The 13331-nt window shown below is 37.9% G+C and overlaps 1 protein-coding gene across 1 annotated transcript in view; it reads left to right on the forward strand.

The window, feature by feature from the left end:
* Positions 1 to 13331, forward strand: part of LOC145779279 (uncharacterized) — a 92305-nt gene that overhangs the window by 61417 nt on the left and 17557 nt on the right. Inside the window, exon 8 of the mRNA XM_082590824.1 lies at positions 502 to 570. Coding sequence (XP_082446950.1) covers positions 502 to 570 — 69 coding nt within the window. The remainder of the gene's footprint in view (positions 1 to 501; positions 571 to 13331) is intronic.

Genomic DNA, 13331 nt, shown 5'->3' on the forward strand with positions numbered 1-13331 from the left:
GCATTGAATTTCTCATCACTCTCTTGCCACATATTCCACAGGGATCTACTTTGCTCTCAACAACTGTTCCTTCTGCTCCACTCACCATCACTTTTGTTTTTTCAAGATTCACCTTCATACCCTTGGTTTCAAATGCTTCTTTCCATTTCTCAAACTTTCTCTCCAGTCCCTCCATACTATTACTTGTCAAGACCAGGTCGCCTGCATACAAAATTTCACTCAATAAGCCCTCCCTCACTCCTTGAGTTACAACGTCAACCACAATAGCAAATATCAGAGGTGACAAAACTGATCCTTGGTGTACACCAACCTTCACAAAAAACTCGTTTGAATAATTTGATCCAACTCTCACTTTTGTTCTTGCATCCTCATGCATAGACATCACAGCTCTCACTAATACCTCTGGTATGTAACACAAAAAGTTGCTTACTGATAGAGATAGTGTCAATCTTGAAAAATCCAAACATCGATTGTTTTCATATTCAACTTGTGCTTTACTAGACTAGGAACATCACCATGGAAGAATTTGTACGTGACTACATGAACGTTCGCATACGGGCCAACCAAAAGGTAACGATTTTTTTTTATTCTAATGTGAAAGTTTCATAAAGTTATACGCCTAACCTATTGGCTACAATGAAAGTTGGCCAATGAAATGTCGAAGCAGTGCAGGGATTATCAACTTTTGGTATTTTCAACAATACTGAGATATCTGGGCAATTCTACTTTGTCGTTCATACAAAGATTTACTGAGAAAATATGTTTGATTAGCTCTTAGAAAGAAATGACACATCATCTTTGACAAACCGATAGGTGAAAAATCTTGGCCAAAAAACCTACTGATGCTCAAACTAAAGTGTTAAAGGTCTTAATTTTGCCATTTCACCAAAGTCAATCCCAAGATTGGAAATTATAGCGGCAACAGAGAAAGGCTACAGAGGTGTAAATGATGCAGCTGGTGTTGCAATGGTCATTGGTCAATAGACTGGCTCAAAAAAAAGAAAAATCGGAAATGTTATGCTCCACAAGCATTTTCTTGTTGCATTTAACCTAAAACTTACTCCTGCCAATTTTTTTTCGATTTGAAGAATGTTTGGAGGTAACTCATAACTTTACATTTTAGGGGAAAGTAGGCGAATTTACGAAATTTGATGCATTTCCAAAATTTTAACAAAATCTTCCTTTATTTTCAGCTGTTTAGTATAGTACATTGCATATTGGAAATTTATAAGGATAATATTTTATTCTGTGTTTGATCATGCCATCCAAAACTAGAAGTTCTCCAGAAATTTGGATGCTGGTGCATTTCCAAGAAGATATTACCCAGGCCTCGAAACTGAAGGCGGCCATGGCCGCGATTAACCTACAAAAACCGACATTTTGTCCGCCGGGTATCGCCCTTCCGTCGGTCGCATATGTCCGCCATGGAGTTTCGAGAAAATTTTACGCAAGCGGCCTTGTGATTAAAGTGCTTTGCCACTTTTAATTACAAAGGATTAGAAAGCAGTCAAAGTACCCGATAAATCAGAATACACCATGTCTATGCTTGAATTGTTAACATTATTGATTGACCAAGCAGCTGATGTCTGACATCCGCAGGATGCAAGTGACATCACAATACACTTTATTGATGAGATATATTCAGTCTTCGAAATTAGCGTCGGCAAATGGCGCATTAGCTTCGGCAATAAAAATGCTGAGACCACACAAGCGCTTGTAAGGTTAGGGTTAGACATTCCTCCCAGTCGTTATGGCACAGCCATAGATTTGTTCCTTATTCAACACCTTGATGGATCTCTACGAAAAAGAAAGAGGCGTGTGGATTGGTATCAAAGCCCGAAAGCCGCAAAACGTGGACGCTTCATTGCGAACGCGAAGATGGTGTAGATTTACAGCCAAGCGATGAGCCGCCTCTTGATGTGTCCGATTCCAGCGGTGACGCGACAACCTCATCCTCTGATACAGCATCTGATGATTCCGATTCTAACAGCTAGTTCTTTGTCAAACAAACTCTGTGTTGTTCGCAGTATCCCAATTGTGCCGAAATTATGTTAGTGTATACGTAACTCGAGGCAATCTTCTCGCAGAGAGCTATTAATTTGTTACCGGTACCTGGTTGAGCAATTGACGTTATTTTATGATAATTCAACAATGCTAGATGTCGAATTAATGTAAAACAAACGTAACTTTCTTATTGGGCATTGTTGTTACGCAATAAAACCAGCCGGGAAAATTAAATCGATTTGTGCTGACTCGAACGTTGAATCAACCCAAAATTAACTTACTTTCCCCCCGTGAGTTATTTAACGTGAACTACTGTAACAGCGTGCGACGTGCGTATCTCGTAGCTCGCTTTATTGCTACTTTTGGCATAATTACATCACCGGAATGGCCCGTTTCGGCTAGTCCGATTTGGCTAGTCCGATTGGGCTAGTTCCCCATTTGGCTACAGTCTTTATCAGTTAGTTTCCTATTCGGCAATTTTTTGAAAAATCCAACGATAATCCTTCTGTAAATCCAACGACGCCTTCTGTTTATTTAGAGAATTTTGTATTTTATTCCACAATAGGCTATCGTTTCTTTTGCATTCTTGCATTTTATCCAGTGTTTACTTTTGAGTGCCTTCCCAGACGGCAAAATCCGTCATTGTTGTTGTCTGGGTTCGTTCAAAATATGTGTTTTACATCAAAACAACATTTTTCATGGTTCACAATGCAGGTTAATGAGATAAACAGAAGTGTTTAGTTAGTTGTTCGAGTGTGTTATAGTTCAAAATCATAGGCGCCTAACTATTTTTTTGGCCGTGGGGCGAAAGCGTGTTTCATCAGCAGCAACGTAAATTCAGCAAATGTCACGCAGATGGATGACGTAATTATGCCATCACACTAGGATTGCTTTTATTGCCACACTCGAAGTTATCGTTACGTTCGATCTACTGCTAATTATTATAAACAAAACTTGACCACTTCGGTTAAGCAAACACAAGACATGCGTCTGCGTTAGCTAGCGGTTGATGGACTGCGACTCTTTAAGCTAAGCACAACATAAAGTTTAGCAACAAACTAGATTTATTAGCATGAAACAAGAGACGAAAAGGTTTACTAAAAGGTACACTGTAAATGGAATGACAATGTTTTGAAAATGGAATGCAAATACTAACTTGATCATACGCTTGAAAATATACCTGTGGAAAGTAAAATCATTCATGTTAACATCAATTCAGCAGCACGTCACCTTGAATAAATTTAAAAGTTGCTGACATCCGTAGGCAGCCCTTGAAAAATAGTTACGGAGTGACGTTTGATTAAGTTTTCGACTTGACATTGCTCCCTTCCACTTCAATATCGCAACTTATGACTGACCGCTGTAAAAAGCCTGTTCTCGCGTTGCAGATGAAACAAAAGATGCGCATATTCCGCCTTTGATCGGGTTTCTATGGCAACGGTCGTGTGTGCGCCATTCAGTTTGTGTGAGTCCGTTACTGCGTTGATTATGCGGCGTGTGCGCAATGCGGTTTGTACCAGCTCTTGTTGCGTTGGTTAGTGGTTACCTCGGGCCGAGACTTCAAGTTCATTTTCACAGCGAGCGATTCACTGGCCACCGCGCAATTCACTGCAGTGCAGAGGTTTCGACTTTCAAAAGCGACATCAAGTCTGTTTGCAAGCTCATAAAGCTAAACGCACCCTCCGTCTACGTAGCAAATTATGTTTTTCTTTTGGGTGCATTCAACATCTGATGACATTGAATCGATACAAAATGGTAGATTTTGCTATGTCCCAGGCAGCAAAATCAATAATATTTACATTGATTCAACGTCTGCAGACGTTAAACGGCTTAGGCACCTATGTTCAAAATACAAGTAATAACTTACATACGAGTTATTAATTACGGAGATAGCATAAATTTGATGCTCTAAAACAGAGGTGTGCAACATACGGCCCGCGGGCCAGAGCACGGCCCGCGGTACCCATTTACGTGGCCCGCACATTCTTCATCAAGTAGCCCATTATTTTTAAATGCTTTTCACTGTTAGATCGGAAGATGTTGTTATTTGTAACATCATCACTAGCGTTATTGACTTTTAGCATTATTACATCATTAGCATTATTGTTGCGTCATTAGTAAGCGTTGTAGAAAACCGCCTTGTTCTTCTGGCAATGATTCAGCAAGGGAACGTTCAAATATTACGTAACGCCTTTGAGGGGGAGGGGGGGTTTATGCAAAGCGTTACGTTAGCGTCACATCGGGGGGGAGGGGGTTCAAGCAAAACGTTACGTAACGCTTTCGAGTACGGAATGGCAGTTTTTTGTGCTGAATTCGTAGTGAAAAAGCGTTACATGGGGGAGGGGGGATTGAAAAAAGCGTTACGTTGGCGTTACATGGGAGAGGGGGGGTCAAAAATTCGGAAAAAAAGCGTTACGTAATATTTGAACGTTGCCTAACATAAATCTTACTTTATGGGTGCAGTGTGGTGAATATATTAATATTTATTCTACAAAAAGCTTAGCATAGTAAAAATGTCTACAAGTAAGAAAAGGAAGGTTGATTATGAAAGGCGGAAGTTCAACAATGCGTGGTGAATAAATTACTTCGTTGTTCAACACAATCTAGATGTTGTTTGCCTGATTTGTCAAAACACTATAGCAGTAGCCTAATGAAAGAGTACAATATCAAGCGACACTACTGTGTAAAACACTCTGCTAATTATTATAGCATGATAGCATTGCATTATGAGAGCAGTTCTTTTCAAAAATGAAGCTGTTCAAGACAAAATGCAGGAATCAGCTTACAGATGAGCACTTGTCAAGTCAACTTCGAGTTGCCACTTCCTCCGTCAAAGCTGACATTGGCAAGATCTCTGGACAGAGAAGATATCAGACATCTCATTAATCACTCACTCAATGTGTAACGATTGTGTGTACTTTTCCATTAAATAAATTTTTCATATAAATTCATGTGTTATTCGATAGACTGGCCCTCAGCTTCATTATAATTGTACGTTGTGGTCCACTGAGATAAACAGTTGCACGCCCCTGCTCTAAAACAAAGTCATATATTATCATATATAGTCCAAGTGGTAAATGCGCGGACGGACAGTTTTTGCGATAATGCACGGTCCATCAATTTAGAGAATTATCCGGCGGTAAGTATTAACCGGCGATTCAATAATATCAAACCTCCATCTTTACACTCTGACTACAAAAAAAAATTGGGCCTATATCACGTGAAAGTTACGAGTAATTAAGCATTGATTTCAACGACATAATTTTTGGGCAAAATCAACTTTACGACCGGTTTTGCGAACTTTGATCTTCCGTTTTGCAAGGCAACTTAATAGTTAGTTTAAACTTTAGTCCAACGTAGAGTGGTTTCACTTTAACCTGAATAAAAAATGTCTACTTCTGACTTTTGTTCCCAATTAAAATCATTAATCAGCGCATTTAAAAAGGTTTTCCAGAATTTCGTTATTGTTTTGTGACAAGCATTTCTATGGTAAACAACTTTACCTCGCTTCCCACTTTTTTCTCAGCTATTCTTTTTTAAATACCAGCGCGCGTAGTCTTGCTCCTCCGTCAAGGGGTGGTAATTACACCCAATTCATTATGACGCAACCAAAGGCTTTAATTTATCACATGGCTAACCCAGACAGTAAATCCGCCATTTTTACATTGATTTAATGTCTGCAGACGTTGAATCAATGTAAAAGTGACTGATTTTGCCGTCTGGGAAGGCACTCAAAGGTAAACACTGGATAAAATGCAAGAATGCAAAAGAAACGATAGCCTATTGTGGAATAAAATACAAAATTCTCTAAATAAACAGAAGGCGTCATTGGATTTACAGAAGGATTATCGTTGGATTACAGAAAGATTATCGTTGGATTTTCAAAAAATTGCCGAATAGTGAACTAACTGATAAAGATTGTAGCCAAATAGGAAACTAGCCCAATCGGACTAGCCAAATCGGACTAGCCGAATCGGGCTGTAGCCGAATAGGGTAATAGCCGAATCGGACTAGCCCAATCGGACTAGCCGAATAGTAGAAGACCCTTACATCACAACAGATCAAACAGTGCGGTCGTGATAGACTACTCTAGTATATTTTTTGCTTCTCGTTTAACATGTTTTTGTACAATTGTTTCATAATAAACGTTCACAGCAATTGCCGGGGCAATTTCAACTTTTGTCGTTTGGCCTCGGCAACGTTTCTGCCGAAGTAAAAATGTGCTAATTTGGAAGGCTGTATGTTGATGCGTGTCGAAGTTCCGATGGCTGCCATGTGCTCGTGATTGGCCGCCGAACAGCTTGCTTCAGTCGGACACGTTTGGTCGCCGGAAAAAAAAAGTTGTTTCGAGGCCTGTTACCTCTTCCGGATTACCAACAAATAAAGAGGTCCTTCGAAAATCTATGTTTCAGCATCAAGAGAAAGGTCTGTGCATAGGTGAAAGTGCTAAAGTTGCAGTAAATGCAACAGTTAGTTTCTGGAACAGGGCACAATATACCTACCCAAAGAATTGGTTCTGCTATCAGAAAATTTAACAAACTTCTCAAAATTATCATGCTTTAAAAGCCAACCAGCTCAAACAGCACGACTGCTATAGAGCAAAGGAGGGATTATTCAAAGCTGATTTAGATAATCTATTTGATATCTCAGCAAAAAATTGGGAAACAACAATGTCAAATGAAGAAGACAAGAAATTCCTGCATATGCAGCAGATTGATACCACTAGCTGCAGCATGGCTGGAATTGATCACACAAACAGAGTCACATAAACGAATGCAAAGTGAAGCATTTGAATGCCAGATGCAGCGCTCAGCAACCAACGAACTGTACCACTTTCTGAAATCTTATCGGAGTCTGGTAATTCAATTGAATCATCAGAAGATGATTTCAACCAAGCAGCAAGCACTGCCATCAACTTCAACTTCGAAGATTAGAGTTGTCACTAGTAAAGTTGCAGCTTCTCTGGATCGCACCAATGTTACAGACCGTAATGCCATGTTCATTATGGGAGCATACACCCACGCCATGGGCTATAATCTAAATGATGTCGTTCTCAGGGAACACTATTAAAAGATCTGTATTGTAACACATAAAGAAACAGCTGCATCAATCAAGGCACAGTTCACACCGAAAATCCCACTTCTGCACTGGGATGGAAAATTATTACTCGATGCTAGTGGCCAGGGAATGGTAAATCGCATTGCTATCCCAGTCACTGGAGGAAAAAAAAAAGAAGTAGAGCAGCTTCTTGGTGTACCAAAAATTGGTAGAGGCACTGGGAAAACACAAGCTGATTCATGCTTAAATGCACTTGATGAGTGGAAGCTAAAAGATAAAATTCAAGGGCTCGTTTTTGACACTACTGAGTACTGCAATAATTTTCCATCCCAGTGCAGAAGAAGTGGGATTTTCGGTGTGAACTGTGCCTTGATTGATGCAGCTGTTTCTTTATGTGTTGCACTACAGATCTTTTAATAGTGTTCCCTGAGAACGACATCATTTAGATTATAGCCCATGGCCTGGGTGTATGCTTCCATAATGAACATGGCATTACGGTCTGAAACATTGGTGCGATCCAGAGAAGCTGCAACTTTACTAGTGACAACTCTAATCTTCGAAGTTGAAGTTGATGGCAGTGCTTGCTGCTTGGTTGAAATCATCTTCTGATGATTCAATTGAATTACCAGACTCTGATAAGATTTCAGCAAGTGGTACAGTTTGTTGGCTGTTGGTTGCTGAGCGCTGCATCTGGCATGCAAATGCTTCACTTTGCATTCGTTTATGTGACTCTGTTTGTGTCATCAATTCCAGCCATGCTGCAGCTAGTGGTATCAATCTGCTGCATATGCAGGAATTTCTTGTCTTCTTCATTTGACATTGTTGTTTCCCAATTTTTTGGTGAGATATCAAATAGATTATCTAAATCAGCTTGGAATAATCCCTCCTTTGCTCTATAGCAGTCGTGCTGTTTGAGCTGGTTGGCTTTTAAAGCATGATAACATTTGAGAAGTTTGTTAAATTTTCTGATAGCAGAACCAATTCTTTGGGTAGATATATGTGCCTTGTTCCAGAAACTAACTGTTGCATTTACTGCAACTTTAGCACTTTCACCTATACACAAGCCTTTCTCTTGATAATGAAGCATAAATTTTCGAAGGACCTCTTTATTTGTTGGTAATCCGGAAGAGATAATATCTTCTTGGAAATGCCCCAGCATCCAAATTTCTGGAGAACTTCTAGTTTTAGATGGCATGATCAAACACAGAATAAAATATTATCCTTATAAATTTCCAATATGCAATGTACTATACTAAACAGCTGAAAATAAAGGAAAGTTTTGTTAAAATTTTGGAAATGCATCAAATTTCGTAAATTCGCCTACTTTCCCCTAAAATGTAAAGTTATGAGTTACCTCCAAACATTCTTCAAATCGAAAAAAAATTGGCAGGAGTAAGTTTTAGGTTTAATGCAACAAGAAAATGCTTGTGGAGCATGACATTTCCAATTGTTCTTTTTTTTGGGCCAGTCTATTGGTCAAATGAATGGTCAGGTTTAAAATTTAATCAAAATCTCAATTTTGCAAGACCCCCTTCACCCAACCTTCCAAAAAGAACTGAAATTTGACAGGTCCATCAAAATAATGAAAGCTTATGAAGGGAATGCTACGGTAATTACAGACAGTTCTGAGTATCATAACAAAGTTTCGGAACTTTTTGAATGACAGTAATACATATAAAATTTTACGACATAGATTTAATTTTCTTGTATCTATAGAAAAATCTGTAAACAAGTTAGTTTGGCAAAAAATCACTATGCGAGTTTATTATCGTCGTAAGTGTAATAAGAATGTAACTTCTAAAATTCATGGATTGCCTAAAATTCATAAAAACCACACCCCTCTTGAACCCTTGTTTTTTTCGATGAAGTATTTCAGTCATTGATCAGAATTCGCGTAAAAATTGAAATCGAAAAAAGGATTTTGCCAGCTAGGTCTACCATACGCAGAAAAATAAGTTTCGATGGGAAACGTTTTCTTGTTTCGTCTATACGAAACCTTGTCAGCATGGAAAGCGGACAAACTTTTGAATCAACAAAAACTTCTGTACTGTCACTAGCGAAGCTTATTTTCACAAATGGTTTATTGCACAAAAAGTCACAAAAACAGTTTAAAACAAAAATAAACTATCAAAATACTCGCTTGAAAAAAAATACGTAAGTTGAAATGTTCTCTAATATTGAAAGTAAACAGTTCATAAACAATTTCATCTTTCATGCTGATTGCTGCAGCCTGATCATTTCAAATCGTTCAGACATGTGCAGGTCGCTTTCGTTCAGACATGTGCAGATGGGGCCTGGCTCCCTCACCGGGATGCGAGTGTGGTGCCACAGACCAGACAGTAGACCATATCGTCCATGACTGCCCAATCCATCAACCACCACAGTGACCACATGGAACGCTTGGACTGAAGGCCCTGGATGATGAGACTGTCGAGTGGCTGATGACCTCATGCCCAAACATATAGTCCGGAAGAACAGCTCATAATGACGAAGAAGATCATTTGAAACTATCAAACCAATGTGTAAGCTTATAATGCTGCAATTGTCATCACAGATTTGTAATTCGTACGATATTGTGTTTAACCCCGAGCACATAAGCAGTTGAGGAGATGTAAGGGATGAGATTAGTTAATCTCGAAAGCATACTGAAGCCCCTTCCCAGCAGTGCGTTCTTTACCATTTGCATTACAAAAAAATTGCCATTGTTGTGAAACTTGAAAATTTTGCATCAAGCTTTGCAGTTATTAGGCAATGATTAGATGTTGTTTATGCAGCTCTAAAAAGAAGTTGACACAATTGTTTGTCATGTTGAAAAGTCATCAAAAATTCTCAACAGCGAGGTTCTTTCCACTTGATTGCGTCTAGATCAGCGGTTCTCAACCTGTGGTTTGCGAGCAAAGTCTGAAATCGTTGTTTTTTAACCTTTTGCATAAAATTTGTTAATTTTATCAAGGCTCATTCACTAAATTGTCGTCTCTTTGCTTCATTATGTTCGAGTATGGATCTTGATCATAAACAGCTACTGATGCATACTCAAGTTTGCTGGTTATCAAGGGGTAAAGTGTTTGAGTTACGTGATGCTGTGAGAGAGTTTCTAAGAGAAAAAAATCCTAGCTTGCTGCTCATTTCAACGATAGCTTTTGGGTTGCTGTTCTGGCTTATTTGGCTGACATTTTTGAACAACTAAATAAAGTGTCTGATTTTAAGAAAAAACTTTATCTTTGGAAGACAAGATTATTGCAGGGTAAATTTGACATGTTTGATATGTACGAATTCACTAAAAAACCAGAAAATGCTGAAATCAATAAACAGTTAACTGTTGATGAATTTTATTTCTGACCATACTCAGTCACTGCAGGATCAATTTAACTTCTACTTTGGTGATTTGAACGTTCAGAGTTTTTCATGGGTTTCCAGTCCGTGAACAGACCAGTGACACTACTTTGAATACGTTGCATCCATCTGAGAGTCAGCTTGATAAAATTTTGGATATATGCTTCACACGAGTATCCACAACTGTCTCAGAAAGCTTTGAAATTAATTTTACCTTTTGCGACACCTTACCTTTGTGATTTTTCTGCATTGGTTAAAATAAAAACAAAGTATTGTTCTCGACTTGAAGTCGAAGATGAACTCCGATTGAGTCTATTACGTATTACACCTTGTTTGGATATGCTATGCTCAAATGTGCAAGCTCAAGGTTTGCACTAAATGTAGCAATCTTTCTAAAACCAACTACTGTTTATGACTTAGCAAACAATAAGTGACATTTGTTTGTTACAAGGGGAGGAGGAAGGAGAGAGGAGTAGTAGTCCGTGACTGAGACACAATTTTTTTAAGTGGTTCTTGAAACTCAAAACGTTGAGAATGGAGATGTAAATGCAAAAAAAACGTGTTTTTTTTCAAAAAAAACTTGGGCCAAAAAAAACACTCGTTTTTTTGTTTTTTTTCATATTTTTCTGGAAAAGTTGCAAATTTTTTACAATTGCAATTTAGTTTCATTACAGTGCTCTTGAAAAACGTTAAACATAGTGCTCTTGAAAAACGAAAAATGGTTTTATGGTTGTGCTGAAATTCCTAAGTGTTTGTGCTTGGCAGCAGCATATGTTTTTTGCATAGTCCTACGTTGTTTCGCTTTCTTCTTCATTCTCAGGCATGTTTGTGGCAGTAGATCTGACAAACATTGAGTTAATGCAATTTGATACATGACATAATGTAAATGAGTTAATTTCTTTTTCCTTTTATGGAAGTTAGCCTACGATGTAGCCTACGACGATACCGGGACTGGTTATTCTTGTAGGCTACACACTCAATGGGTTGACAAAATTTTGGCAAAAACAAGATGGCAGTATTCAGAGCACACATTACCTTGTTTGTGGTAATTTACTAATGTAAGCTATTGCCAATAGCTTGTTTAAACATGTTTTTTAACTGATAGCTTAACTATGATGTATATGCTTTATAAATGTTGAAACAGAAGTATTATTTTCGTGTGTTGTAACTTGTAAGGTCTTAGACACTTTGTCATTAATGCTTCTTGCAGATCATTTGTGACGTAATGCAAGAGATCTTATCACTGATATTTTTAGTCGTCAAAAGTAAGTGCATTTGTCAGAAAAGGTTTAGGTTAATGTTCCTTTCAAATGCCCACCACCCATGTTGACTATTGCTAGTAACTACCAACCCTGAATGAAGAAATTTTCCCTTTAAAGTGGAGTTTTTCAGCACTGCTCAGTGTTCACATAGTGAATAAATGCTTCATAATACTTTTCCTGACAAGTATAAAGTTTTACCCATATTCCCACAATGCAGGATAAAAATACAAAACAAACATCAAAGATGAAAACTTATTTTATTTGGGAACTAGGCCAACTACTTTTTGATATACAAAGAAATTGACCTCTTGTCGTTATGCACCAGTAAAACCATGGTACATAACTTTAATTTTTTTTTTTTTATTGTGTAGAAGAAAGATTGACAAAAAGTTTGGCAAAAACAGAAAAGTGCTAAAGTCTCAAAGTCCTGCAAACTAGTTCAAATTGGATGGATTAAGTGCAACCATACTTTTTTTAAACATGTCTATGACAGCACAATGGTGTGATTAAGGGAAAACAAACATGACTATGACATCACAAAGGAATATTGAACCTCTTCAGGGAAAATAAAAAACATCAAAATGTTTCCATCTTTCACTACATTTAAATGTGATTTGGGCTAAAAGTTGGGACTTTAGCACTAGGCTGCTTTTGCCAAACTTTTCATCAATCTTTCCTCTAGTCTACCCAATATTTTTTTTTAATATGCGCATCATGGTTTTATCGGTGCGTAACGACAAGAGGTTTATTTCTTTTTATCTCAAAAAGCAGTAGCCAAAACTTGTTTTAATGTTCATAAACAGATAGGCCACCCTGAAAACATGGGGGTAGAGCTAAAAATTATCCAAATATGTTGAGCGGTTCTTGAGATATTGCCGTTTTTCTATTGCTTCTTATCTATGAAGCCACCTAGTGGCTAAGGTTGTTTCACTTACAACTCGAGAACCGCTTGTGTGGTTATCATCAAGTTTGCACCAAATGCACATCAACTGGAACAACTCTTGACGTGATACTGGAAAAGGTGTGATGTGCTGGTCAAAAGTGCCTTTGTGAAGCAGAGAAACAGAACACTGACCACATGGTCCTAACATGTCCATTAACCAAAGTCCCAGGTGGCTTTGAAATTGTATACGAGTGTGATACTGCATTTAACAACTGACTGAACCAAATTACAGACAATATTTGAGATGTGCCAACCATAGGACACTGTTACTACCATTTGAGACAATGAGAAATCTTTATGGCTCGTGTGTTGAGACTTGAGATTTACAAAACTGCAATGAAACAACATACCAGACATATAGTCTGATTTGAAATAAGTTATACGAGTTATGAGACTGTTTCTTTGTTGAAAGAGACGCTATTGCAATGAGTTTACCCTAATTGCTGCATATTGTGACATTTAATGTCAAAATAGGTAAAAAAAACAATAAAAAACAAAAACAACGAGCTCGTTTTTTTTTTTTAAAAAAAAAAACGTTTTTTTTTACATCTCTAGTTGAGAACCTCTGGTCTAGATTGAAGTTTTTTTTTTTTTCTGTAATAAATGTGAACGAAGGTTATGCCTGAACCAAAACCATGGAAATATTTTAAAAACAACAATAAATTCAATAATTGACACGAACTTTAAACGTCGTTCATCATCCTTCTGAAGACTATTAAACAGATGCAAAT

Source organism: Aplidium turbinatum, chromosome 1 (genome assembly GCF_918807975.1).
Source record: "Aplidium turbinatum chromosome 1, kaAplTurb1.1, whole genome shotgun sequence".
Taxonomy (NCBI): domain Eukaryota; kingdom Metazoa; phylum Chordata; class Ascidiacea; order Aplousobranchia; family Polyclinidae; genus Aplidium; species Aplidium turbinatum.